This window comes from Tamandua tetradactyla, chromosome 17 (assembly GCF_023851605.1).
Source record: "Tamandua tetradactyla isolate mTamTet1 chromosome 17, mTamTet1.pri, whole genome shotgun sequence".
NCBI classification, from domain to species: domain Eukaryota; kingdom Metazoa; phylum Chordata; class Mammalia; order Pilosa; family Myrmecophagidae; genus Tamandua; species Tamandua tetradactyla.
Window position 1 is genome coordinate 78,353,500 of NC_135343.1, and position 27,283 is coordinate 78,380,782.

General features: G+C 36.6%; 1 protein-coding gene across 4 annotated transcripts in view; it reads left to right on the forward strand.

The window, feature by feature from the left end:
* The window catches only part of TTC27 (tetratricopeptide repeat domain 27), a 312,437-nt gene that overhangs the window by 279,445 nt on the left and 5,709 nt on the right, over positions 1–27,283 (forward strand). For all 4 annotated transcript variants that reach the window (XM_077135030.1, XM_077135029.1, XM_077135028.1 and 1 more), the window contains 4 exons: positions 6,030–6,195; positions 19,847–20,044; positions 21,343–21,454; positions 27,128–27,228. In XM_077135030.1, the coding sequence (XP_076991145.1) occupies positions 6,030–6,195; positions 19,847–20,044; positions 21,343–21,454; positions 27,128–27,228 (577 nt within the window). The remainder of the gene's footprint in view (positions 1–6,029; positions 6,196–19,846; positions 20,045–21,342; positions 21,455–27,127; positions 27,229–27,283) is intronic.

Consider the following 27,283-nt stretch of genomic DNA (forward strand, 5'->3'; position numbering starts at 1 on the left):
TTTACTGATTTATGTGTCTTTCTATATCTCTTGAGCCCATTTTTGCTAATTTGTTCATAGCATTCTCATGATTTTTTAAAAATTGCAAAGCTTATATTTTGAGTAGAGTTGGTAGAAGTTTGTCTAGTTCATTAGCTTTTTCAGAGCCTGCTTTTTACAAAAAATAATTTCTACTCTTGTTTTATTTGTCTTTATTATTTTCTTCCTTTACTTTATGTTTATTTGATATTCTTTTTTCTACTTTACTAAACTGAATTTTTTAACTTATTTTCCATCATTCATGTCTTGTTACAAATGAGTATAAGGTCATAAGTTTACCTGTAAATACTGCTTCAGCTGTATCCCACAGATTTGATACATAGTACTTGCATTCAGTTCCAGATATTTTGTCATTTCTATTATGAATTTCTCCCCCTGCCCCATTTTTAGGCTTACATTTTTAAGTTTCTGATTATGCATATTTTAAGCTGTCTATTTACTGTTGATTTCTTATTTAATTACAGAAACTGTGGTCTATATGATTTTAGTTTTATTTTTTTTGAACACTAATAACTTGTAATCATTTTTATGCTCAATAATTAATTGAGACATTTCATCAATTTCTTTTCTCATCATTTACCATTTCTAGTATCTCTTTCATAGGTTCCTTTTTCTTAAGCAAGGAGGAATCCTTTAGTAGATCTTTTAGTTAGGATCAATAGATGGTAAAAGCTATCTTAATCTTTTGTACATTTGAAAATGTTTGATTTTGCATTTACTCTTGAGTGGTCTGTTTAGCTGGTTATAAAATTTTAGGTTGACTGTTATCTTTACTCAGCACTTTGAAGTACTGCCTTTTGTTGTTTACGAAATATCCACTCTTCTCTAATTGTCATTCCTTTGTAGATTTTAGGAATATCTCTATTTTCTCTAATTTAACATAATATATTTAGATTTTGTTTTATCTTTATGATACTTGGTACTTGAAATGTACTTTCGATCACAAAACCTAGATCCTTTTTTTAAAATTTTTTATTAATTAAAAAAAATTACAAGAAAGAAACACAAACACTCCCATCATATACACTCAGCAATTCACAATATCATCACATAGTTGCATATTCATCATCATGATCATTTCCCAGAACATTTGCATCAATTCAGAAAAAGAAAATAAAACAAAAACAGAAAAAAAAAAAATTTACATACCATACCCCTTTACCCCTCCCTTTCATTGATCACTAACATTTCAAACTAAATTTATTTTAACATTTGTTCCCCCTATTATTTATTTTTATTCCGTATGTTCTACTCATCTGTCGACAAGGTAGATAAAAGGAGCATCAGACACAAGGTTTTCACAATCACACAGTCACATTGTGAAAGCTATATCATTATACAATCATCATCAGTAAACACTGGCTATTGGAACACAGCTCTACGTTTTCAGGCAGTTCCCTCCAGCCTCTCCATTACATCTTGGATAACAAGGTGATATCTACTTAGCGTAAGAATAACCTCCAGGATAACCTCTCAACTCTGTTTGGAATCTCTCAGCCATTCACACTTTGTCTCGTTTCACTCTTCCCCCTGTTGGTTGAGAAGGTTTTCTCAATCCCTTGATACTAGGTCTTAGCTCATTCTAGAGTTTTTCTCAATCCCTTGATGCTGAATCTCAGTTCATTCTGGGGTTTCTGTCCCACGTTGCCAGGAAGATCCACACCCCTGGGAGTCAAGCCCCACGTAGACGGGGGGGGGGGGGGGGTTGGTGAGTTTACTTACTGTGTTGGCTGGAGAGAGAGGCCACATCTGAACAACAAAAGAGGTTCTCTTGGGGGTGACTTCTAGGCCTAATTTTAAATAGGCTTGCCCTATCCCCTGTGGGGTTAAGTTTCATATGAACAAACCCCAAGACTGGGGGCTCAGCCTATAGCTTTGGCTGTCCACACTGCTTGTGAGAATATCAAGAATTCAACTTGGGGAAGTTGAGTTTTCCCCTGTTCTCACCATTCCCCGAAGCAGACTCTACAAATACTTTCCCACTCACTGATCATATCACTCTGGGATTCATCGGAGCATCACTCTGGACAAACCAACAAAATCTCATGTCCTACCCAAAGTTCCATGTACTTAAGGTGTTCAACCAACTATCTACATAAGTTATATTAGGAGATGCACTAGTCAAAATATAAATTTGTACCAAATAAACATTTTTTGCTTTAGTCTCACACGTAAGTTGAAATTTTAAAATATTAATTGCCATCTATTTTCAACACACTGCAGTAATGACATTCTTTTGTTTTCCTCATGCAAAAACATTTTTTAAATTTGTACATTTAGTCACTCTCATTATACACTCTAGGCATTCCTAGATTATACCATCTCAATCTTTATCATCTTTCTTTCTGATTTCATTTATGCCCCAGCCCTCCTCCCTCTATCATTCTCCATGCAGCCTCATTCAGTGTTTTAACATAATTGTATTACAGTTAGGTAATATGGTGCTGTCCATTTCTGAGTTTTTATATTCAGTCCTGTTGCACAATCTGTATCCCTTCGGCTCCAATTACCCAATATCTTACCCTATTTCTATCTCCTGATGGTCTCTGTTACCAACAAAATATTCCAAGTTTATTCACTAATGTCAGTTCATATCAGTGAGACCATACAGTATTTGTCCTTTTGTTTTTGGCTAATCTCACTCAGCATAATGTCCTCAAGGTCCATCCATGTTGTTACATACTTCATAACTTTATTCTGTCTTACAGCTGCATAATATTCCGTCTTATGTACATGCCACAGTTTGTTTAGCCAACCTTAGATCCTTTTTTAATTCAGGAAAATCCTCAGCTGTATTTTTTCAAATATAGCATCCTAATATTCTCTGTATTTTTTAACTCTGGAATGTCTATCGAATGTATGTTTGAGCATTACTTCTTATTCTTTCCTCTACTCGTCTCAACTACTCTTTTGTTTTTTAATCACAACTCTGTTTGAATTCTTCACTATTATCTTCCAGTTTATCAGTTCTCATTTTGACTATTTAAAGTCCAGTTTTTGTGATGTGTTGAGTATTTTGGTTTTAATGACTTTCTATTTGAAAATTTCCAGTTGGTTATTTTTCACATCTTCCTGTGCTTTTTTCATTTCTACCTGTTTTTTTGTTTGCTTTTTGTTTTTTTTTTGTAATTTCATACTCCTTTTAAATGTAAATTATTTCTTTCTTTATCTTTCAGTATTCCAAACAAAATTTTTAAAGGCTTAATTGATTGTTCCTTAAAATTCATTTTATCTTTAGTAAATTCATGTTCTGTTGGTTGATTTTCTTGACTATCTTTCCTTGCACTAGATTTTTTTCACAGTACGTGGAATTTTGACTTGTAGACGCATTTATAATAGGAGACATTTATTGTTTTGTTTTCGCCTCCACACCCTTGGGCCCTTCATGACTACCATGCTTATTGCTTTTTGTCTTGTGGTTTTGTAGTTGCACTTGCCTAGATACTTTGACTCCACCTCTGGAACCAGGCCTTGATTTTCAGTGATCCTTCTCCTGAACTAATATTGGGATCTTACAGACCTAGTTACAGAGCCAGTGGGTAGCTAGGTCTTATCTTTACTCCAGGATTGTGTCTGTTTCTTTCAGCTTCCCTAGGATTATAGCTTCTATAAAGCGTATACCCTAGGCAGTATTCAGCTGTCTTTCACAAGGAGGAGGGGGTGGAGCTCCTTGGCCTTGGAAGCTATTTCTATTCCTCACTTCGATGGAAGGAACTTTTTTTTACCTCCTCCTTCCCAGGACCTTTTCCAGGTCATCCCTGGCTTCTGGGATGCTTGCTTCTGGCCCCAGAATCCAGTTGGAAGGCAGTCTTTACTTTCTTTATCTCTTTGTGCTGTTTCTCCATCTCAGAGATCTCGTTTTTTAAACTCAGCAGTATTTTGTGTTTTGGTTTTTTTAAAACATGTATTTGTTCACAGAGTACATCAAAGCATGAGTTTATTTGGCCATTTTGGATAAGAAGATAACCTTACCAGTTTTCAGCCAACATATTTTGATTGTTTCCCATATTATTAACTGACCATTCTTTGAAACTCTGTAATGGTAATCCACTATGCCAACATATTGGATGTTTAATAATTTATTTCTATCTTTCTATTGTTAGATGTTTTGGATGTTTTTAATTTTTCACTATTAAGACAATAATTTCAAATTTCAAGACATTTCTATTTGAAGTAGTCATTTGTCAGTCTGAATTTTGTTCTTTAAAGATGAATGATAGCATTACTAGGCATTAATAGCTATTCAACATTTTTAAGTTACAATTTGCCTCTTCTTTATGTCTTGTAATCCTTGATAATAATTGGTGTATATGCTTCTGCTAATTTCCTGTAAAAGAAATCATTTGTTTTACAGAGCATCTCCTGATTTTAAGTACCTGCTGTTTCTAGTATTTATCTCAATAATGGACATTTTCTTTTTTTCTCCTTTTCAAGCTAGTATTATCTTTTACTCTTTGAAAATTTTGATTGCCTTTTTTTTTCATCCCTGTGTGGGCATGAACTATATTATTTAGTTATGCTAGGAGTTTTCAGTTTTATGCTCCGTTTACCACTCAGGCACTGTTTTATTACTCATAATCTTATATATGAATATAACTGAATAACCAAAAATCTGGCTGGTTTAATTATTTGATTTGTTTGGGTGTAGTTTTGATTTCAAAATGACTTTATCGCCCTCTTTTTTTTTTCTTTTGTTTAAAGGCAAATATCCTATCACTTAATAGAGTAAAAACTTAATCTTGCTCATTTTCTACCTCAGTGTCTACCTGAAGAAGGTCTCATTGTCAATAGTGAGAGTGGTGGAGTTGTAATATTGAATGAGGAGATGGTAGTCTCAGGCATTAGGTGTCGTAGGGGACACAGGGACATTTGTTATATAAGAAAATAGCATTTCATACTTGGGCCTTTATCCAGTTAAACTCTCTTATCAGAAAGTATTACTTTTTTATTTATTTAAAACTAAGAATGAGTCTTTGAATGTAAAATGATGTTTCTAGCCTAACAAGGAAATGCCTCTAAGAGGGTATAAATAAAGTAACCTACCTCTCTCTCCTTCATCCCTTCCCTGCATCTCCCACCAAACCACTTACTGTTATAGTGACTATATTGTACCGTGTATGTATGTGTGTATATATATATATATGTATTTTAACATGGGCAGGCACCAGAAACCGAACTCAGGTCTCCGGCATGACAGGTGAGAACTCTGCCACTGAGCCACCGTGGCCCATCTTATACAATATATTTTTTAAAGCATGGATTTCAAATATTCAATCATCTTGTTTCCCTCAGTATTATCCAATCCTGTGGTCCAGTTTTGAATTTAGAGTAGACCAAGATTCCTGCCAATTTGATGACACACCTTTAGACCTTAAAAACTAAAGGTGGGGCCACGGTGGCTCAGCAGGCAAGAATGCTCGCCTGCCATGCCAGAGGACCTGGGTTCGGTTCCTGGTGCCTGCCCATGTTAAAAAAAAAAAACTAAATGGTATACCAAAACATTGTTCAAACTTCAAGATCCCCCTACTTTTATACAACTAAGCCAGTCTTGAACTTCAGTATTTTCTAAATCTGTTGGACTCAGTCAGAATGAATATCAACATATTATCTGAACTGAGCCTGAATGAAAAAAATTATTGAATACTTACAAAGAAAAGAAATTATAGTGAAAACAGGACATATTTTGAGAGGTTTTAGAGTAGTTTAAAATGTATAAATGATAACCAGATATAAAATAATGTCCTGTTACCAGTAAGTAGATTGTGGAAAGGAATGAGTGTCTTTGTATGTATACTATATATGCCATTGGGTCAGTCACTGAATTTTGTAGGAAAATTTGAGGTGGTTTTAGGTTGTTTGATCCCCTAATTCTATTTGTTCTTAACATGAGCGATTGAGGATTGACTGGCATTCCACATTGGTGTTCTATTATGATTTATTCTAATCAAAAGAATTCATTATTGCTCTCTTTAAAATTTCACCTTCAATAGAGTAAAAGCTTTTAGAACTTTACAAGAAGCTCTCAAGTGCAACTATGAGCACTGGCAGATCTGGGAAAACTACATCCTCACCAGCATCGACATTGGGGAATTCTCAGAAGCCATTAAAGCATATCATCGGCTCTTGGACTTACGGGACAAATATAAAGATGTTCAGGTGGGATATATATATTTTGTTATTTCAGTTTGCATTTGATATTGATGCTTGACTTAGATATAAATTGTTTCCTTGAATATATGCAGGAAAATTTTGTTAAATACAAGTAAAATGAAATATATATATAAAAAGTATTTTTCCTTTAATAAAATATTCATAGTTACATAAACTGAATTTTGTTTTTACTGTGACTTGAAATTAAATAGATTGCTGTCTGTATTACTTATTTGGGTATCTCCGTATATTTGATGATTTGTAATAGTTGAAGCAAATCCCATATTCATTCACTTATTCACTGATCAGGCATTTATTGCATACTTTCAGATGGTTTGAACAGTAAAAAAATGAAGACTAACATTTTCTTTGCAGTTTTTAATGAGACAGCCTTCTTGCTGAAATGAAGTTAGAACTGATTGACTCTTAACACAGTACAAAAAATACTGCGTCCTATCAGAGAATATAGGAGATTTTAAGCCACTCTGTCATCTGATACGATTAAATGTGCCCTATCTGTGGGGTTTAGTTGTGGTTGAAGGCAGTGTGCAAAGCTGATAGAGCTTATGGGTGGCAATATTGTAGGAAAGGAGGGAAGAAGGAGGGGAGTGTAAAGGACATTTGCTCTGAAATTTTTTAGATGCCTTCCATATAATGGCTTACTTTTAGTCAGCAATTATTCAGTCCATACAGTTAATTGTGAAGTAAAAATATATTTCTCTTTAAGTTTTTAATGAGGAGCTAAAAAATGAAAGAAAGTTTAGTTGATGTAAAGAGTGATTCAATAGCATAGGATTGCTTTTTTTTTTCCCCAATTTATTCAGCTTTGGTTCTGAATGCATGGAGATGCATTTTGGCCATTTTTCACAGAAGAAAAAAAAGGTTTTTAAAAAATGCTTTTCCCAGCTCCCAGCATAAATTGAGATGTTTTGATTTAGGTTTTATGTTAAGTGGCTCTTCAAGCACGTTAGTGGTCATACTCATAGAGTCCGACCCCTTCTAGCAGTCGAATCATAGGCTGTTTCTATCCATAGCAAAATCATGTTCTCTTTCCCATTTGAAATATTCCATTCCTGTAGCTGTTTTAGCACAGTGTTTAACTTATATCATTCTGAACTTATGTGAACATTTAGTTGTTCACTAAATAGTTTTCCTAGAGAAAATTATTACGATTTAGTTTAAATTCATGGCCAGTTAATACTTTAATCTCTTTTTTCCCCCTAATTCTTCCCTTCCTCCTCAATCTCAGAATATGAAGCAAGTTTCCTTTGTACAGTAGCATCTCATCTGAACATGAATATTTCAGTGAGCTTGGAAATACTTTCTGTAAAAATGCAGTATTTATAGAAACAATCACGTACAGCGTTTGGATTCTGGCTCCTTCCCTCTCCCACCCCCATTGCCACACATGGGGCACCAAGAATGATTCCTGTCCAGTGAAATACTGTTTATGTGAACAGAGCACCTTGTTAGCCTCAAGTGCTAAAATGTCAGACGTTATGGCTGTTAGCCTAATTGTCTTATTTGGATCGGGGGAATGTTACTGAGAACATAACGACTAGAAAGCCAGTGCCTTGCTCAGGTCAAACGATCATCTTTAGCAACTTGTAGAAAACACTCAGGTGATCAGATATAGAAATCAGCAGAGTGAGGTAGTTTTCCAGTGTGTACCTACCAAAAAGAGTTATCTTTGTGCTGTTTTTGTCAGTAGCTCTCTTTAGAAGAGTCCTAGAATTCTCGTGGTGACGTTTAGTCTCTGGAGGTGTGGGTAGAGACACTCCATAGTGCTATATCGAGCTGAAGGAAAGTGTTGGTGGCTAGTAATGGGCATAGTCCTGTTTAGCTCATAGTTTATTCCTCTCTATCATCCTGCTTCCTTACAACTAGTCAGTATGGACCAAGACTAGTTGATAGGATGTCTGGAATATTTTTAGCTCAGGTAAAAAAAAATTTACTTAATTTGAATTTACTCTACAAGGTTGGCACCAGAGTCTTTCAAAAACATTCTGATATTCTTATGTTTGATACTAGCCAATGTAATTCCATTTTAATTTGATTTTAAATTTCTCTTTGTATTTCTTTCTACTTCTTTATAGAGATAGAATATTGTCATTTCAGCTTTTCTAATTTGTATGTATGGAAATGTATAAATGTACACTGCTGTATACTCATTGTAATTCAGACATAGTGTAAATTAACTACAAATTGTTCTTCAGTTTTTTTCACTGTTTATAATTAGACAGCAACAACAAATGTAGTATATCCACATATATCATTTTCTTCCTTTCCTTTTTGTGTCCTAATTTTGAATAATGCATAGGTTGATAAAACCCAGGAAGGCTTTTCTACGGTAGTATTTAAATTCATATCTGGGTTATACATATTTTGATTTATGATAAGGTACATTTTCATGTTGGAGCATAATTGATCCCTATTCAGTTTCCTGGTTTTCTACTATTATAAATAATGCCATGAATATCCTTGTGTATATCAATGATTCTTTCCTCAGTGTAAATTCTGAATGTTGATCTGTTGGTGTGTTTTGTTTTGTTTTACTCATTACTTGGGCAATCATTTTGGGAAAAGAATTCAATTATTGCATTATTGACTCCTTATTTCTTATTTATCTATGGAAGAGGCAAAAAAGAGAATTAACATATTGAATGTTTACTATGTCCTTGGCACTTAACATTAATGATCTTTTACAGTGTGTAAAATAATTGAGGTAGACTCTTAATAGTCCTCATTTTTCAGTTGATGAATATGAAGCCCAGAGAGGTCATGTAATTTGACTAGTCCTGTAGCTAAGAGAAATTAAGGTGGAAATAAACTTAGGCATGCTTGGTTTTTTCCTTTGTGTCTTGTCTTGAAATCTACAGGAAGATCTATGTTTTCAAAAAATATGTTTCCACATCATATTAATGTATATACCTAACAAATATTTTTTTTAATTCAGGTATAATTTACACAGATCTTAAATGTTAGTTCAATGAGTTTTGACTATTATATGTATCTGTGCAACCACCACACAAAATGAGAAATGGAGCATTTTTATCATCACAGAAAGTTCTCTTGTGCCCTTTTCCTGTCAATTGAGCTACTACCCTTTTCCTACCAGACACCCACTTTCTGATTCCTGTCCTCACATGTTAATTTTGCTTTTTCTTGTCCTTCATATAAATAAAATCATGCAGTATGTATTACTTTACATTGATGTTCTTTATAGGGATTCTATTGGTGTTTTCTTTGGGAGGTGAAGGGTGAGGTGGTGGTAACGTGCAATGGGTAGGTCGCCGACTAAATTGAAGTCCTGCTTCATTGTGGACTGTTGACCGAAAGAAAAGAGGGGAGTAAATTGGTATTGATTGTTTTGTTTTGTTTTTTTGCAAATTTTAGCTCTGTGAAATAGGTATCTTCATTTTACTGCTGAGGAATCAGGTTCAGCAAGGTGAATAGGTTGCTGTCTCAAGTAGTAAAGTTAAGACTTGGGGTCTGGCCTATAAGACCTGAAGTCTGCATGTTCTATAAGACCTGAAGTCTGCATGTTCTTTCTTCCCTTTTTATTTTATTTATTTATTTATTTAAGCATTTGCTCTGCCTTTTATTTATTTATAATCCATATTTTTTACTCATCTGCCCATACTATAGATAAAAGGAATATCAGACACAAGGTTTTCACAATCACACAGTCACATTGCAAAAGCTGCATCATTATACAGTCATCTTCAAGAAATATGGCTACTGGAACACAGCTCTACAGTTTCAGACACTTCCCCCTCACCTCTCTAATACACCTTAAACTAAAAAGGGGATATCTGTATAATGCATAAGAATATCCTCCAGGATAACCTCGACTCTTCCAAATCTCTCAGCCACTGACACTTTATTTTGTCTCATTTCTATCTTCCCCCTTTTGGTCAATAAATTTTCTCAGTCCCTTGATGCTGAGTCCCAGCTCATTCTAGCATTTCTGTCCCACATTGCAAGGGAGGTTGACATTCCTGGGAGTCATATCCCAAGTAGAGAGGGGGAGGGCAGTGAGTTTGCTTGCTATGTTGGCTGAGAAAGAGGCCACATCTGAGCAACAAAAGATCTCTGGGGGTGACTCTTAGGCCTGATTTTAGGTAGGCTTAGCCTATCCTTTGTGGGGATAGGTTTCATCTGAACAAACCCCAAGATTGAGGGTTCGACCTGTTGATTTGATTGTCCCCTACTGCTTGCGAGAATATCAGGAATTCTTCCAATGGGGAAGTTGAATTTTCCTCCTTTCTTGCCATTCCCCCAAGGGGACTTTGTGCATGTTCTTTCAGCACGCAGAGAATTGTTATTTTTTTTGTGAAGGAATAGGAAATCAAATTCCAAACTGCTTACCTCTCTCTGATAAATTGAAGTTTAGGGAAGCCCAGGGTCAGGGTTATCAAACCAGGAAGCAGAGCAAGTATTTTAGCTCCAAGTGGAGCAAGGAGTTAGCCAAGCTGAAGAGGTAGGAAATTGTTTCATTCTTGGCCTGAGGCCCTCTTGAAAGTTTTTGTAAATGGACCTAAGCCGTCCCTTTCCTTCCTGTTATGAGGACCATTAGGATTCAAAGTGCCAAAGTGCTTTAGGCCAAGATATTGGTGCCATCCAGCCAAGGACTTCAATATCAGTGTTGGGAGAGGAGCAAGCTATACTTTTCTATTTGTGGAAATTCTTCAACATTTATATTAAAATTGATGTTCCTCCAAGTGATGAACTGTCAACTCTGTTCAGGGTTCAGTGTTGATTCCCCATTGACATTCTTTGCTGCATCCCCCAAATATAATGGAGATAAGAAGTAGGTTTAGGATAGAGAATGAAACAAGTTTCAAATCACCTATGCAAGTTTCCTAAGGCTGCAATGATAAAGTACCACAAAGTGGGTGACTTAAAACAATAGATATTTATTCTTTCTAGTGGCTAGAAAATCTGAATTCAAGATGTTAGTAAAGCCATACTCCCTCAGAAGGTTCTAGGAAAGACGCTCTTCCAGCTCCTGGTGGCCCTAGGTGTGCCCTGGCTTATACCAACATAACTCCAATCTCTGCCTCTGTCTTTACATGGGCTTCTCCTCTATTCTATTCTCATTTAAGAGTGTAAGTCATTAGGTTTGGGCTCCATCCTAAATTCAGGGTGATTTTATCTCAAAATCTTTAACTAGTTACATCTGCAAAAACCCCATTTCCAAATAAACTTAGGACATAACTTTTGGGGGGACTATTCAACCCACTATATCACCTCACTAAATTAGGACTGTGAGCAAAGGATTCATAGGCCATTACATGGCATCAGTTTGGTAGGATATTAAGAAATTATGTGACTGTTTATATTGATTAAAATAAAATTCCTTTTAAGTATCCAGGCTTAAAAATATATATTTAGATTATTTTATGATGTATCAAACGGACTAAATATATATAAATATTTTTTCATCTCATGGAAAAATTAGGAATAGAAGTGGATGCTTACCAAATTTCCTGAACTTTGAAGTGTAAAAGAAAACTCAAAGGAATTTCTATGACTGTGTTTTTAAAAAGGTGACAAAATATCTGTAACAAATAGGAAAGCTAATAATAACTTCATTACATAAAGAGTTAATATCTGTTACAAGAATGAAATGGAACAAAATAGAGAATCCAGAAACAGACTAAAGTTGGTATGGGAATTTAGGACATGGTATGGATGGCATTTTAAACCTGTGGGATAAAAATAGAGTATTCCATATGTATTGGAATAGTTTGGGACCAAAAATTGAACCTCTGTCATTCTCCTTAAATGTAATAAATTCAGACTGATGAAGTATTTAGATTGAAATGCCTTGAAAGGGTAGGATCATGTTGGGAGAACACACATTCTGAACTTAGAGAACTTGGACTTGCACCTCACCTCTGCCACAGGCTGTGGGACCTGGAGAAAGGTATTTATCTTGTCTGTGCCTCGGTTTCATAAAATAGTACCTGCCTCACCGGATTGTTATTAGACTAAATGAACTAATGTATGTGAAGTACTTAGAATAGCGCCTGGCATGTATGAGTGTTATTTACGTGTAGCTGCTGGAATCATCATCATCGTCGCCATTGTCATCTTCGTCCTCGTCATCATCATCATTTTTGAAAGAGTGAAATTTAAAAAAAACTGAAATGCGAAAAATATGTTTATATGCTTGGGAATAGAGAAATTGAGGATCAATAATCATAATAGTTTATAATTCTATAGTACTTTGCTGGTTATCAGAGCTCTTATATGTATGCTGATTCCTTTGCTTCAAAAATCCCTAATAGATCATTTAAACACCCAGACACAGGGGCCCAGAATAAGAATGAGAACCTTTAATCCTGGATAGCTTAACGTAAGGCCTGGATACTTCCCGGAGTATATGAAGCAGATAATCAAAAAGTGTTGGCACAGAATGATCAAAAGTTGCGAATGTTTGTGTTTGTTTGGTGTTTCTTGGTATTTAAAAAAAAATTAATTAATTAAAAAAAAAGTGTTGGCAAAGTCCCTTGAGGGCTGGGAGAAAAATTATGGAACTATTAAGCTTTACCACTGAGGAAACCCCAGATACTGTGCCAAACATTAGGGACACTTAAATCAATAGGCCAAGCCCTTGATCTTGAGGTTTGCTTTTCTGAAGCTTATGTATGTAGTAGAGAAGCTTAACCTACCTGTAGGCATACCTAAGAGGCACCTCTGGAGGACCTCTGTTGTTGCTCAGATGTGGCTTTTCTCTCTCTAAGCCCAACTCTGCAAATGAAACCATTGCCCTCCCCACTACATGGAACATGACATGCAGGATGAAAGTCTCCCTGGCAGCATGGGAGATGACTCCCAAGGATGAGTCTGACCATGTCACTGTGGAATCAACAATGACATCCTGACAAAAAGGGGGAAAAGAATTGCAACAAATAAGGAATCAGCGACTGAGAGTGTTCAAATAGAGTCACGAGGCTACACTGGAGGTCACTCTCACGCATGCTTCAGTTAGACATTGCTACCTATCAAAACTTGCCAAACATCAACCAAAACCATTCCTGCCAATCCTAAAGAATATTAGGGCATTATGTAAGATTCTAAAAATGTTTCATGCACTAGGAAACATCCCAAAACCTACAACCTCCAGATGGGTCCCTGGACCAGGTAAGTCCTGAAATACAGAGGGGCCAGCCCCTCCAGGACATCAACTAGTTCCATCTCCCTACCTCGTATTTTATGTTATTCCAACATAAAAAAAGTTAGAATGGGCGTAGCCCAAAAACCCATAAAGAGTAGGAGAAAGATCAAAGGTGATGGTGGAGTTAAACAGAGGAAGTTGGGTTTAACAACTGAATCATTATACTGTTATTTCTTTTAGCCTCCAGTACCTTCAAGCAGCTAGAAATAAAACCTAAAATTGTAGAGTTGTAACTCATACCAAACTCTGAAATCTGTTCTATAACTAATTGTTGCAATGTACTTTGAAATTTATTGCTTTTATGTATGTATGTTATTTAAAGAGAAGGAGAAATATAACAGAAAAGATAGGATTTAACAAATGAATATGACTGCTGAATCATTATATTGATATATCTGTTGGTCTCCAGTGTGTTGAGGCAGCTAGAAGAAAAAATGAAACATCATGAAACTGTAACCCATACCAAACTAAAATCCGTCCTTTAACTGCTTGTTACAATGTCCTTGGAAGGGTGGTACAAGGGTAGCTCAGTGGTAGAATTCTCACCTGCTGTGCAGGAGACCCAAGTTTGATTCCTGGAGCCTGTACCTGCCAAACAAAAATGTACTTGGAAATTTATCGCTTTTTTGTATGTATCTTATATTTCACAATAAAGAATATATGATATGGCAGATAGGAAATCTGATCTCATTATTCTTATTTACCAACTTTCTGGTCAGCCTCCCATGTTTATGGAGGACTTTAGTAATGAACTGTATATTTATTCCTTTCAACCCTACTCCGGCTAGTCTTGAAAGTTTTGATGTTTAGGTTGTTGTTTTTTTTGTGTGTTTGTTTGTTTGGTGTTTAGGTTTTTGGACTTGAGAATTCTTTGTCCCTTTTCTTTATCCTATACAATCATTCCACTCCTGTGGCCATATTTGAATTCTGTTTCCCCAAGAATTGTTCCATCTATCAAATATTAAACTTTTACTCTTCAGCTACTTAATGCATACTGAGTAATTTTATAATTTTGGCTAGTTACTAATGGGTTAATCTTAATATTTTTACCTATAGCAGTAGATATAAACTTTTAAATGGTTTAAAAATTTCTTTTCACTTTTGATGAGGTAAATGAGTGTAGTGCTGATAAACTTGCACACTGCCCAAGAGGAATTGTTCCTTCCTTGGTGATCATTAAATCAAGAAAATTCTGTTTCCATTTCTATATCTATTAAAAGAAAGGGTTAAATATATGATAAAATTTGTTTTCTTGGTTTTGTTTTATTTTAGGTAGTCAGTCTAGATAACTGGAATGTGATTTATCTGGCTTACTGATTGGTGTGAGGAAAATTCTGATGTTGACCAGAATGTTGTAAAATTACTGTAATGGTATTTTGCATAATTCTGTCATCACTCTAAAACAACTTTTTAAAATGACATATTTGGCTCCTTTTATTAATGTATTTTAATAACTTTTTTCCTTTAGTGCTTTCTTAATTGCAGGAAATAACTTTTAATTAACTTTTATTGAAATATGTACATACAGAAAAGTATACAAATCACAAGCGGACGTACGAATTTTCATGAGGTAAACACACCTGTGTAACCAGCTTTCCAGCCCAGCTTAGCCCCAAGACCAAAGAACATGCCTGGCACAGAGTTACTCTGGCACAGAGTTACCCATGACTTATGAGCAGAACAGACTTCCCAATGGTGGCCAATCAGAAAAACAGAAGTCAGTGTTCTGCCCAAAAAAGAGAGAGCGTGCAGTGCCACAGGAATGGCTTGTAAAGGTTAGGTACGTCCACAGGGTGTGACAATGGAGCTTCAGCCAGGTCTGATAAGATGTGGTTAGGGTAGGGGGATTTTAATGACATTCCTTCCCCCCAAGGGGACTTTTAGTGTCTGTCCTGACCGCGTAGGGCTGCTTACAGGGACTTGTTCTCATAGTGGAAGAGGGTATGGGGCCCGGGCCCTGGGTCCTCAGGCCAGCGTCCAGACCATGAGTCAGAACTTTACAGCCCTCCCAAAGCCTGCAGCCCCTGTGGTCACTGCCCCTGCCTACCATGGGTCGCCACCAACACAGGACTTAGTTTTAAAGTCTTATGAACGAATAGTAATAATGTGTGCCATCATCTTTTGTTTCATCTTTACCAATCTTTGAATATATTTATATATTTTTGCTCCTTCTCTGTTTTTAAATTCAGTTTTTACTTTATCAAAATAACACATACATACAGTTTTGCAAGTTAAATAGTAGTATAAGGCTTAAAACAAAATAGAGCAATTTCCTGCTCTATCTTCCCTACTTTTCAAGATCCTTCTCCCCAAAGGGGAGAAACCCATGAGTATTTCTTTTGCCATTAGCATGTGTTCATATTTCATAATGATAGTTATATAGTTTTTTTAATTAACCAAATTTAGACATTATCTGTTGATTTCTTGTTATAATAAATGAGAACTTAACTCTCTTATACTAGCACTTTGGCAACTTCCCTGTCTTCCCAATATATTTATATTAAAATTCTCTCTTCCAATATATTTATATTAAAAATTTTTAGCCAAATGAATATTCTGTTAACATTACTACCCCTACGCAGATAGCATTGGAAGTGACTAGAGGCACTTGGTATCTGCTCCACCCTTTCCCCCAATGTACAGGCTCTTCACTTCTATCGTTCCCTCTGGAACCACTCAAACGCAGACGCACACACACGCACACACACAGGCACTTCACCAACATTTTCCCTTTCAAACTACCAGCACTGCTGGTCTCCATTCTTATTGGCAAGAAAACCAAATTTCTCTTGTTCATTGTCTCCTCAAGGAGGTCAGAGTGATGGGATGTTGGGCCAACTGTGAGCTCCCACAAGAAGCAAAGGATTTTACTAATTTAGTGTTTCATTTGTACATGTGAATAGCTATTTTAATAGACCATCCTGTTCAAAACCTGTTAATCCTTGAAGCAAGCATCTCCTGTTCATAGAATGATCACTTGAAGCAAGTAGTGCACATTTATACTGTTTCTTCTATATTGTTACTTTCATATTGAAAACCATAGGTGGGATTCTATTGTGGATTTCATTGCTTTCATATTTAAAACTACACGTGTGGGATTATAATGTGAATTCCAGACAGAGATAATGTACTTTGTCCAAATGAAGAAACTCGATTGAATGTTCTCCTGTCACTGTGTATAATTAGGACCATGGGTCTGAGCTTACATTCTTGGAAGTGTTAACACTCCAGAGGAGCCACAATTCCTCAGCTGCGCCTCCTGTGTGGATTAGGATGTCTATAAGGAGACATAGCAAGGTGTTATAATGGTTGAAGTTCTCTTAGCAGCACCTTCGGGAAGCGGTGTATTGATTCGATCTTTGTTTCAGGCACAGTTGTTTATTGAGTCAGTGCTATGTGCCAAGCCCTTAGGTGGATACTGGGAACACAGTGATGATGACATGTGGCCCCTCCTTTAACTTCAGGGTAAGAAAAAGGATCCAGACACCCTGTCTCTTAGAACCTTGCCGCTCAAAGTGTAGTCCATGGACTGGCAACAATCACCTGGGAGCATGTTAGAAATCTACAGTCTCAGTCCAAGATGGATCTCCATCAAAGATTCCTCATTTCTAACAAGTTTCCAAATGATTCCAGTGCTGTTGGTCCAGGGACCACGCTGAGTAACAAGTTTTTAAAATACTCTTCTCAAGCTGGGCTTCAGGTAGTTTCTAGTTAAAAGGAGAAAAGATACTTTCTGGGTACCCCTGTGCCCAATGCAAATGCATTAGTGGTTTATCATTCCACAATTAGGCAGGGGAAAGACCTTTTTCATCAGAGTTAGAATGTTATCACAGCAGTCCAGATGGAAAATAATGAGACCTAAACAAAAGCAGGACATACTGGATTTAGGATTTATTAGCAATGTTGAATCAAATTAATTAGACATGCTAGATGGGACATGACTCCCAGGGGTGTGGACCTTCCTGGCAATGTGGGACAGAAATCCTAGAATGAGCTGAGACTCAGCATCAAGGGATTGAGAAAAATCCTAGAATGAGTGAGACTCAGCATCAAAGAATTGAGAAAACCTTCTCAACCAAAAGGGGGAAGAGTGAAATGAGACAAAGTGTCAATGGTTGAGAGATTCCAAACAGAGTCGAGAGGTTATCCTGGAGGTTATTCTTACGCATTAAGTAGATATCACCTTGTTAGTCAAGATGTAATGGAGAGGCTGGAGGGAACTGCCTGAAAATGTAGAGCTGTGTTCCAGTAGCCATGTTTCTTGAAGACGATTGTATAATAATTCAGCTTTCACAATGTTATAGTGTGATTGTGAAAACCTTGTGTCTGATGCTCCTTTTATCTACCTTATCAACAGATGAGTTAAACATATGGAATAAAAATAAATAATAGGGGGAACAAATGTTAAAATAAATTTAGGTTGAAATCCTAGTGATCAATGAAAGGGACAGGTAGGGGGTATGATATGTATGAATTTTTTTGCATTGTCTTCATTTCTTTTTCTGAATTGATGCAAATGTTCTAAGAAATGATCATTATGATGAATATGCAACTACGTGATGATATTTTAAATTACTTATTGTATATGTTGAACGGAATGATCATAAGTTAAAAATGTTTGCATTTGTTTGTTGTATTTTTTTTTAATTTGAAAATTAAAAAATTAATTAGACGTGGCAGAAATGCAAGAGAAGAGAATCTGGGTTGATGCTCAGAAAACTGTGTATATGGGATCACATTAGAGACTACAGGAAGAAGACAGCTGTGGGATCTGTATTTCACACTTGGAGAGATGGAGTGAGAGATGTTCACGGGACATGACTGGTAGATCTTGAGGTGCTGGAGCTATGGAGAGGAGTCTGGTTCAAACTGCACAGACAATCACAGTATGCTTGGTAATGTATTTGAAGCTACAGGTTTGAATGAGATTGTTCAAAGAAGGACTGAGCACTGAGTATGGGCCCTATGGAAGAAGAGAACTCAAAGGAGCCAGTAAAGGGGCATTCAGAGAGATAGGCATGCAGTTCTAGAGAGGGGTTTAGGACGGTTTGACTTTTATTTTAATAAACGTGTAAGGGTGACAACTCTGCAAGTAAAATCATGCCCACTCCCCCTACATGGGACATGATATCCAGAGTGAAAGTCTCCCTGGCAAAGTGGGGCATGAATCCAAGGGATGAGCTGGCCCTGGCACCATCAGATTGACAGTGTCTTCCAAATGAAAAGAAAGAATAGTAACAATATAAGGTATCACTGGCTAAGAGAGTTCAAACAGAGTTGAGAGGCTATTCTGGAGGTTACTCTTACACAAACTTCAGCTAGATATTGCTATTTACCATGATTTGCCAAAGCAAAACCAAAATCATTCTTGTGAACCCTAAAGAACACCTAGGGCTCTCTCTAAGATTCTGCAAAAGTTTCTATGCACAACAACCTCCAGATGGGTTCCCAGGCCAGAAGAGTTCTAAAACACAGAGGGCCCAGCCTCTCTAAGAGCATCAGCTGGCTTATCCCCCTATTCCACATTATCACCAGCCTTTTCCAACATGAAAAAGTTAGAATGAGTATAGCCCAACTAACCCTAAAATTGGGAGAAGGATCAAAAGGAGGAGGAGTTGTAATAGAGAAGATAGGATTTAACCAGTGTGACTCCTGAATCATTATGTCAATATTTATTTTATTCTCCAGTGTCTCGGAGCAGCTAGAAGGAAAAACTTAAAATTGTGGAACTGTAACCTATACCAAACTCTAAAATCTGTTCTGTAACTACTTGTTATTATGTACTTTGAAATTTATTGGTTTTTTGTATATATATCATATTTCACAATTTTAAAAATGTTAAAAAGTGTAAGGATGATAGTCTAACAAATCTCACAGGTTTATCAAGATCATTGTCCTTGCTGATTTTCTTAGCTTCCCTCTGCTAAAACAAATACCATTAAGTGGGTTGGCTTAAACAACAGGCATTTATTGATTCATGGTTTTAAGACTAGGAGAATTCCAAAATTGCAGCTTCAGCAAGATGATGCTTTCTTCCCGAAGATGCATTCTGGGTCTGGGTGCTGTCCCTCCTTGGCCCTCGCCTTTTCTCTCACATCACACTGCACATGGTGACATCTTCTCCTTCTCCTCCAGGTTCCATCGTCTACTTCTGCTGTCTTCCTGTGGATTTCTCTCCTTAGAAAGGACCCTGGGAGACTAGATTAGAGCCCAACCTGATTCAGTTGGGCCACACATTAACTGAAGTACCATCTTCAAGAGATCCTATTTAGTATCAAGAGATACTTGATCCTATTTAGTGCCAAGAAATCCTGTTTACAATGAGTCCATACTGACCAGAATGGATTAATATTAAGAACAAGTTTTTCTGATGAGAATAATTCAGTCTGTACAATGCTGTTGATGGTAGCGTTTTGGTTTTGCTGTTTGTTTACTTCTAACTTATCAATTCACTTATATGCATTTTTTAAGGTCCTTAAAATTCTAGTCAGGGCAGTGATTGATGGGATGACTGATCGAAGTGGAGATGCTGCAACTGGCCTCAAAGGAAAGCTGCAGGAGTTACTTGGCAGAGTAACTTCAAGAGTGACAAATGATGGAGAAATCTGGAGGCTGTATGCCCAAGTATATGGAAATGGGCAGAGTGAAAAACCTGATGAAAATGAAAAGGTTAGTTATCCTCTCCTTCTGGACTCTCACTTTTTGTTTGAGCAGCTATGTAGTAGATCTACTTTTTTGAGTAATGAGTGGAGAATTTAGTAATTAGTATTAATATGCTTGATTTTTCAGTTTTGAATCAGAGTCCTTAACATATATACTTTGAATTGTGGACAGGTTAAACTTATTTGTATGTGGACTTATAAACCTTCTTTTCTGTCTTCTGTTTTTTTTTTTGCTTTCCATGAGTTTTTCTTATTTAATTGTTCTGTTCTCTGCAAAAGAGTTTTCTTTAACCTCTTACCCGTTGCTGGACCTGTGGCAAAGCACTGGCCTTTGTTTTTATTCTACGCCCTTCTGCAGGCTCGTTGCTAAGGACTGAGGTAGATTTGGTCCAAGGACAGGGGGAGTGTTTAGATTCGTGATGGAGACTGTGAAAGGGAAAGGAAAAGGAAATAGACAAGGAGAAGTACTTTTAAAGTCTAAACATATAGTGCTTTATAGAGGTTGTCCTGCCCTGTTTTCACCAGTGCAATAGAATACCAGTTAAACCCAAGTTAGTCTCTTATCTTTGAACTTAAAGGAAGCTTCAGAGTTTCCAAGGTTGGAATAATTGTTTTGTGTTTCTTTTCAAAACATCTACATCAAATATATTGCTTGCATGGGTTTGGAATTAGCCACAGTACAGATAATCTGTGGAATTCCTAGCCATTCTCTCCTCCCTCCATCCATCCAGCTGACTTCTGCCTTGGCCTTGCAGCCTAGAAAGTACGTTCTGAAATACACACATGCACACACTGCTGCATTGCAGTCTCCATTTCTTCTTGAACTATGTGCTGTGTATACAGAATTAATGGTACTCTGAATTCTGATCTGCGACTTCTCCTTCCAGAATTCACAAGGATGGGGTTGTGAAAGAAAAGAAGTGTTTTAAACTTCTGTGAGCTTATATGCCTCTACCATCAATTACACAATTTATACCAAATTCATGCTTTCTGCTCTAAATTGCTCTCTTAAACTTATGGCTACAAATGCTGGGGAAATCTGTATAGTTCTTATAGCTTTCCAATCCTGGCCTTTATATTTTTCTCTTTACAAGGAAGTGTCTTTATCCAAATATATATGCCTGATTTTCTTTAATTGCTTATTGCTATTGTGTGTGCATCTATCTACTTTTGTTGATGAGAATAAGAGAGCTATGGTACACAGATGCTAATTTTTTAGTTGGAATTAATTCCATATGACTTCCAAGAAAGATAGAGTTAAAATGTGAATTCTAATTGTTCTCATGTTGTTCTTTCTTTCCTCAGGCTTTCCAGTATCTTTCTAAGGCATACAAGTATGACACACAGTCCAGTTGCTGGGAGAAAGATATTACATCATTTAAAGAAGTGGTGCAGAGAGCCTTAGGACTTGCACATGGTATGTGATGCAACATTTGATATCCATGGCATATCTTAATGTATTTTTTGCTGATAAAAGAGAATATTAGTCAGAAGTAAAAATTCCATTACAAAGAATTTCAGATTATTTCATTATACTGAAGTTATTGCATTTAATTCAGCAAACATTTATGACCAATTACTATGTAGTAGGCCTTTTGCAGCAATTAAAAAAACAAACAGGTAGAGACTTAAGTAATGTTTGAAAAAATGATGGGTTATAGTAAATTTTTTTAAAAAGATGCACAATACTTTACACCTGTATTAACTTTCTGTTTGTATTGATTATGCAGTATGAAGGAAACCAGTTAATTTTTCCCTATTATTCTTCCTTTACTCATATTCTTCCTTTATAAATGGAAATATTTATTCATTAAAAGTACACAGATCTCTGGAGTGTATGGTAATAGCATATACAAAAGAAATATAAAACAATCTAATCTCTAGCTTTGGGAAACTGAGAGGGTGATTTGAGGGAGGTGGGTTCTATCTGTGGTTGTACGTGAAAGCTTACATAAAAAAGCTACATGCCTGTTGGGTAAATATATCCCACTTTTAATTATTTGCATTAATTAAGAATATACCAGTTAGATTTAGTAACATATATTTATTTTTATATAAATATGGGTGTGTGATACACTGGGAATACAGTTCAAATAAAATAAGCCTCAATCTTAGAAAATGAAACACAAAGACAGTGAATCTACATCCTAATGTCATCATCTTACTTCTCTAATTTCTTCCTGCAATTTTAAATACTTTAGAGCAAATAGGGAGGCAACAAGGGACAATGAAGAGGGAAGCGCTGTGGAATCAGGGAGACCTAAGCTCTAGGACTGGCTCTGCCACGTACTTGCTAGATGACTTTGGGCAAATTATGTAACTCCTCTTTCCCCACAGTGAGATTGGAATAATAGCTACATGTGATTGTTAAGAAGAATAAATGAGAGCGTATTTAAACACAAACAGTATTTTGTAGATGGTTTAAATGTTAATCCTTCTTGCTCACCCCCCTCCCCTTCCTTTCAAGGTAGGAACTCAAAACTAAAAAGAAAAGTGAAGAGCAAGGATGAAGTTTAACTTTACCTGTAATAAAGTGACAGAACATTGGAACAATTTAGAAATGGGCTTGATAACTAATAATTCTACTTATGGCCTTTGACATCATTGACAAAAAGAATATGAATATCCAATTTCCTAGGTCACCCAGCTCTTGGCAGATAAGGTTGAGATGTTGAAATCTGCATAGCTGAGATTCCATATGGAGAAGAGAAGTTTGGGGTGATTGCTAATAGGCCAGTGGATGGATGTTTTGGGGGTGGCTAGAATTCGTATGGATTGGATTGGCCTCATGGTGGGTGGACTCAGATGGAGGTCAGGCTTTATGCCTTTGACCTTTGTGGAGTCAGTGTTGTGTCTGGGGAAAACATGCTAAGATGTATTATGTACATAATTAGCAGGGTGCAGTTTTCTTTGAAGAATTTATCTGATCTATGGACTTCAATTTGCCAACCCTAAACATTTCTTTTAACAGCTAGCTCTCTAATTTCAAAGCCAACATATTTTTGGTAATCACAGAAATCACTGAGTGATGGTATTAAACCTGTCAAATATAAAGATGCAGGTTAAAGAAATGTTCTAGGAAAAAAATCTTCACTTTGCATCTTTAAGTTGTTTTTAAACTATTATCAGCACCATTTTTTCATCAAAGCAGTACTTGGAGAAAAAACAGTGTCTATTCTTTTAAGTTCTCCTTTGACTTTAATGAATTATGTGTTGGTGCTCCTACAACATTTTAAATGTATTTGGGTGGATGCTCAGCTTTGGTTTCTAGTGATATTTTATTTTTATGAAGATAAATCTTAGCCTTTTCTGACTTCTTTTGTATACCAGTGCTCAAAGAGTGAGCTGAGTTTCTCTGCTATTCTGTTCTTTTCAGCCTCTCTCCCCAGCTCTGTTCCTCCACTCCACCCAATTCTGAAAAGGAAATAGAGCATTTTAAAAAAAAAACCTCTCCTAACATAAGACACTGCAATCTCAAAGCAGTATCTGAGACCTTGCAGTAAGAATGCTGTCATTGTGTATCCATTTGCATTGTCTGAAGGGTATTCATTTACAGTTTCTGCTAATTTATTTTCTAAGAAAGAGTAGAGAAAAGCTAGTTCATTCTTTGCCGTTCCAGGAACTTTTAAAACAATAGTTGTGCATTTTCACTACAGCCTACAACAGCCTACATGAAAGGAGGCACTGCTGTTTTGGGTTTTAATTGGAAACAGATTGATTCTCTCTCCCTCTCTCTCTCTCTCCCAGTCCCTTTCTCTTGCCCTCTCTCATGTGTGCCCATGAAATGAGATTGAAGAGGGGAACTAATAGAATATGTGTCTCTTTGCTCTATTGTTTTTCTCAGAATAGAAATAAGGATTAAAAGAAAAATTACAGCTATTTCTGATGTAAGTTCTTAGGTATTCAATAGTCTGAATACCTGAGCTATGATAGTTACAGTTTTTTTCTATAAACTATACCTCACTATCTCCAGGTAAACTCTGCCCTTTGGAAATACGATTAACATTGCTAATTACCATGCATCCTTTCCACCTTTAGCTGAGAAATATCAAAATTGCATTATTAGTCTGAAATAAGATGTCAAACCTGGTGCTTGCTGGCCATGGAAGATATTATTAATGATCAAACTCTGTTTTGCCAGGCACAGCCAGGTTCACAATTGATTAGAATTTGTAGCACAAAGAAATCTATTTTCCATCCCTAATCTAAGATCTAGGCACTAAATAGTTTAGTGCAGTTTTAAAATAGAATCTGGTTAATGGTCTGTTTGAATTTAGCATAATTTAGGTAAACAAAAACAAGAACACAACTCAGTGAAGAAATATTAGTCACTTTGTTTATACAACTCTTCACTTGTTCTTATAAAGCGCTATTAATAACTGGGCATTCTACCAGGGAGGAGTGTACCCCTTCATAATTTCATGTGTTAGGAAAATGGGCTCCCCAGAATGCCGGAGGCAGAGCTGTTGGGAATGACTCTGCTGTCCTCCCCTCCCCGTTGATACCTTGCATGGCTCAGGAACCACCTCCAAATGAAAGTACCGTTCTTCCAGAATGGTGAAAGAACCCTGAGTATGAAAAAGCATTAGAGTCCACCTTGCCTGCTTCTGCCCCTAGCCAGTAGTTCTCTACCCACTCAGCATCCAGTGAGACATACAGCGCGCCGATGGAGCGGACGTGGGCAAAGTGATGGTGACCAGGCTTGGGCTGGGGCTGCTGCTTCTGGCGCTACTCTTACCCATGCAGATGTGTTCAACTCACACAGTTGTCACAACACTTTCAAGTAACTCCTCCCAGAATACCTCAGATGCTCCAAGTCCAGATAATGCTATTATCCTAGGAGGTGGTAGTACCCTGCAGTGTGTAGCTGGCCTCCTTGTGGTCTCACTCTCCTTTTTATACCTCTACTGTTAAGAGACTTAGACCAAGAAACAACTATGCTTCCCCGTCTTCTGAGCCCAACCCCCCACCCCCCAATCAACTGGCATCTAAAAGCCTGTGTGGCAAGGAGAAAGCAGTCTTCATCAAATTTACTGGCTCCACACCTTATTGATGCAGAAAATGTTGAGAACCCCAAATTTGTCTGATTTAAAAAACATGTGGAGGATTTGACTGGATGATGAATGCCAATATTAAATTTGCTGGAATTTTATGTAGAAGAAGAAGAGAGACAATATCCAAAATGAAGAGATGATTTCCTTAAATGTGACTTAAGAAATATGGACACTTAAAACTCTACCTTGGGCCAGGCCATGGTGGAGCAGGTAGAGTTCTCGCCTGCCATGTCAGAGAAGCTTTATAATCAGAGACCCGGGTTTGATTCCTGGTGCCTGCCCCCCCCCCCCCCCCAAAAAAAAAAAACAACTCTACCTTGAAAAGCAAATCGATTTTATCTTATTGAGGGAGAAAAAATAGGGTGTGGAATGAAGATTAAGCTTTCATTTGGGACATTAGATGTCTAGAGCAATGAAATGATTAGGTAATTAGCTTCCGTGATACTATTTATATGTACATTAGAAGGAACCTCCAGGTGTTACTGTAAATTCTCCATGTGTTGTTTCATCAATACTAATTTAATGCTAATAAACTCTAAATAAAAATTTTACGTTGTTAAGCTATCACTATTCTCTTGGGACACGAGCTCTTACTTCTGAAGCTTTGGATTTGACATTGTATTTGACTTTTTATATAGTAATTGATGTGTGTCAGTGCAATTATGTATTGGAATCTACCCCCCAATGGAAACATATTGAATAAATCTTGCTTATACACTTATAAAATCAAATGGTAGGTATTTCCCATCACATTTCCATCCAACAAGAGCACCATGGTCATTTAGGGAAACTGATTACAAAGAGTAGAAATACATTGACCTTGACCAATTTCAAAATACTGCTTTTTTGTTTCTGCATGTGTTGAATACATCTTACACTTTAATGAGTGATCTTTTTTGAAAGTAAAATTCACAGGTCTTGACACTTGAAAGGCAAATATGAAGAGGCCAGAAACAATGTAAATACAGTATTTAGGAAGTGAAGACTGGAATGTACCCTGCATTAAATGTGTAAAAACCTTTATACTCTTTCTGTAAATGTATTTTTCAGCTTTATAAATCAGAAGAGCCACAATTAGAACAATTTTTGAATCAGTTAATATTTTTATATAGTTAGAACTCTTGGTCTTAAGCCTAAAATCAGCTTGATTCTGGAAAGTAAATCTTTTGCAGCTACCTCAGTGCACAAAAACCTTTTTAAAAATAGACCCCCATGAAGTTTTTGGTTTGCATGGTCACGAACCAATACGTAGATATTCCAGCATCTCATATAGCCATGGTAGTCTTGGCAGCCAGTCATTTTTTTCCCATCTTTAGAAATCTACACGGGAACAACCAGATCCCAGAGATCACAAGCAACTGTGTGTGTAAATGATACTGCCTTTTGCTTTATGTCTGAATGCTATATGTCTGTTTTGGATTGTATATTGTGTTTGTGTATCTATGCTTTGATTCAGAGTAACTTCTCATGTTACGGAATTAATTTGCATTGAGCACAAATTATAAATAAAAAATGACTGAAAGAGAAATCAGAAAGGATTAGAAATTGAGCTGTGAACTCCGGCAAGTCAGCTCCTGGGCTCGTGTCAGGGAAGTTGTGAGTCTCTGCCAGGTCCTCTGGGTCCTGGGGAAGCCCCCCCAACACGTACCGCATCTGTTCCAGCCCTTGGTGGGCACCTTGTTTCAATGAAATTTTGTGTCCTCACTGTGTGCCTGCTGTGTGTGTATTTAGAACGTCACTCCAAACCATCTGTAACTCACCAAAAATCACTCATTTCCCTCAAAATTCCCCTTTTAGCATTTAAGTGTCTTTCTTAAAGAAGGATAGAAGGGGGAGTTGTGCACATAATTATTATTTCTTTTCAAAAATAAGAACTTTACATGTAGAAATATTTCTGAAGTCTGATCCTAAATGAATAATGGCTTTTTTAAATAATGGCTTCTTTTTTTCACTAATTATTTTTATTAAATTTAATTTATACTTTAAAAATCGTACTTATTTTTTAATGGGTGTTTTCTCCCATATTTATCTTCCAGTGGCTGTAAAATGCAGTAAAAACAAATCCAGCACCCAAGAGGCTGTACAAGTACTTTCTTCAGTTCGGCTCAATTTACGGGCTTTGTTATCTAAAGCAAAGGTGAGAGTGAAGTGTGCATTAATTAGAATTGTCATAGAAAAAGGCCTCTACTGTC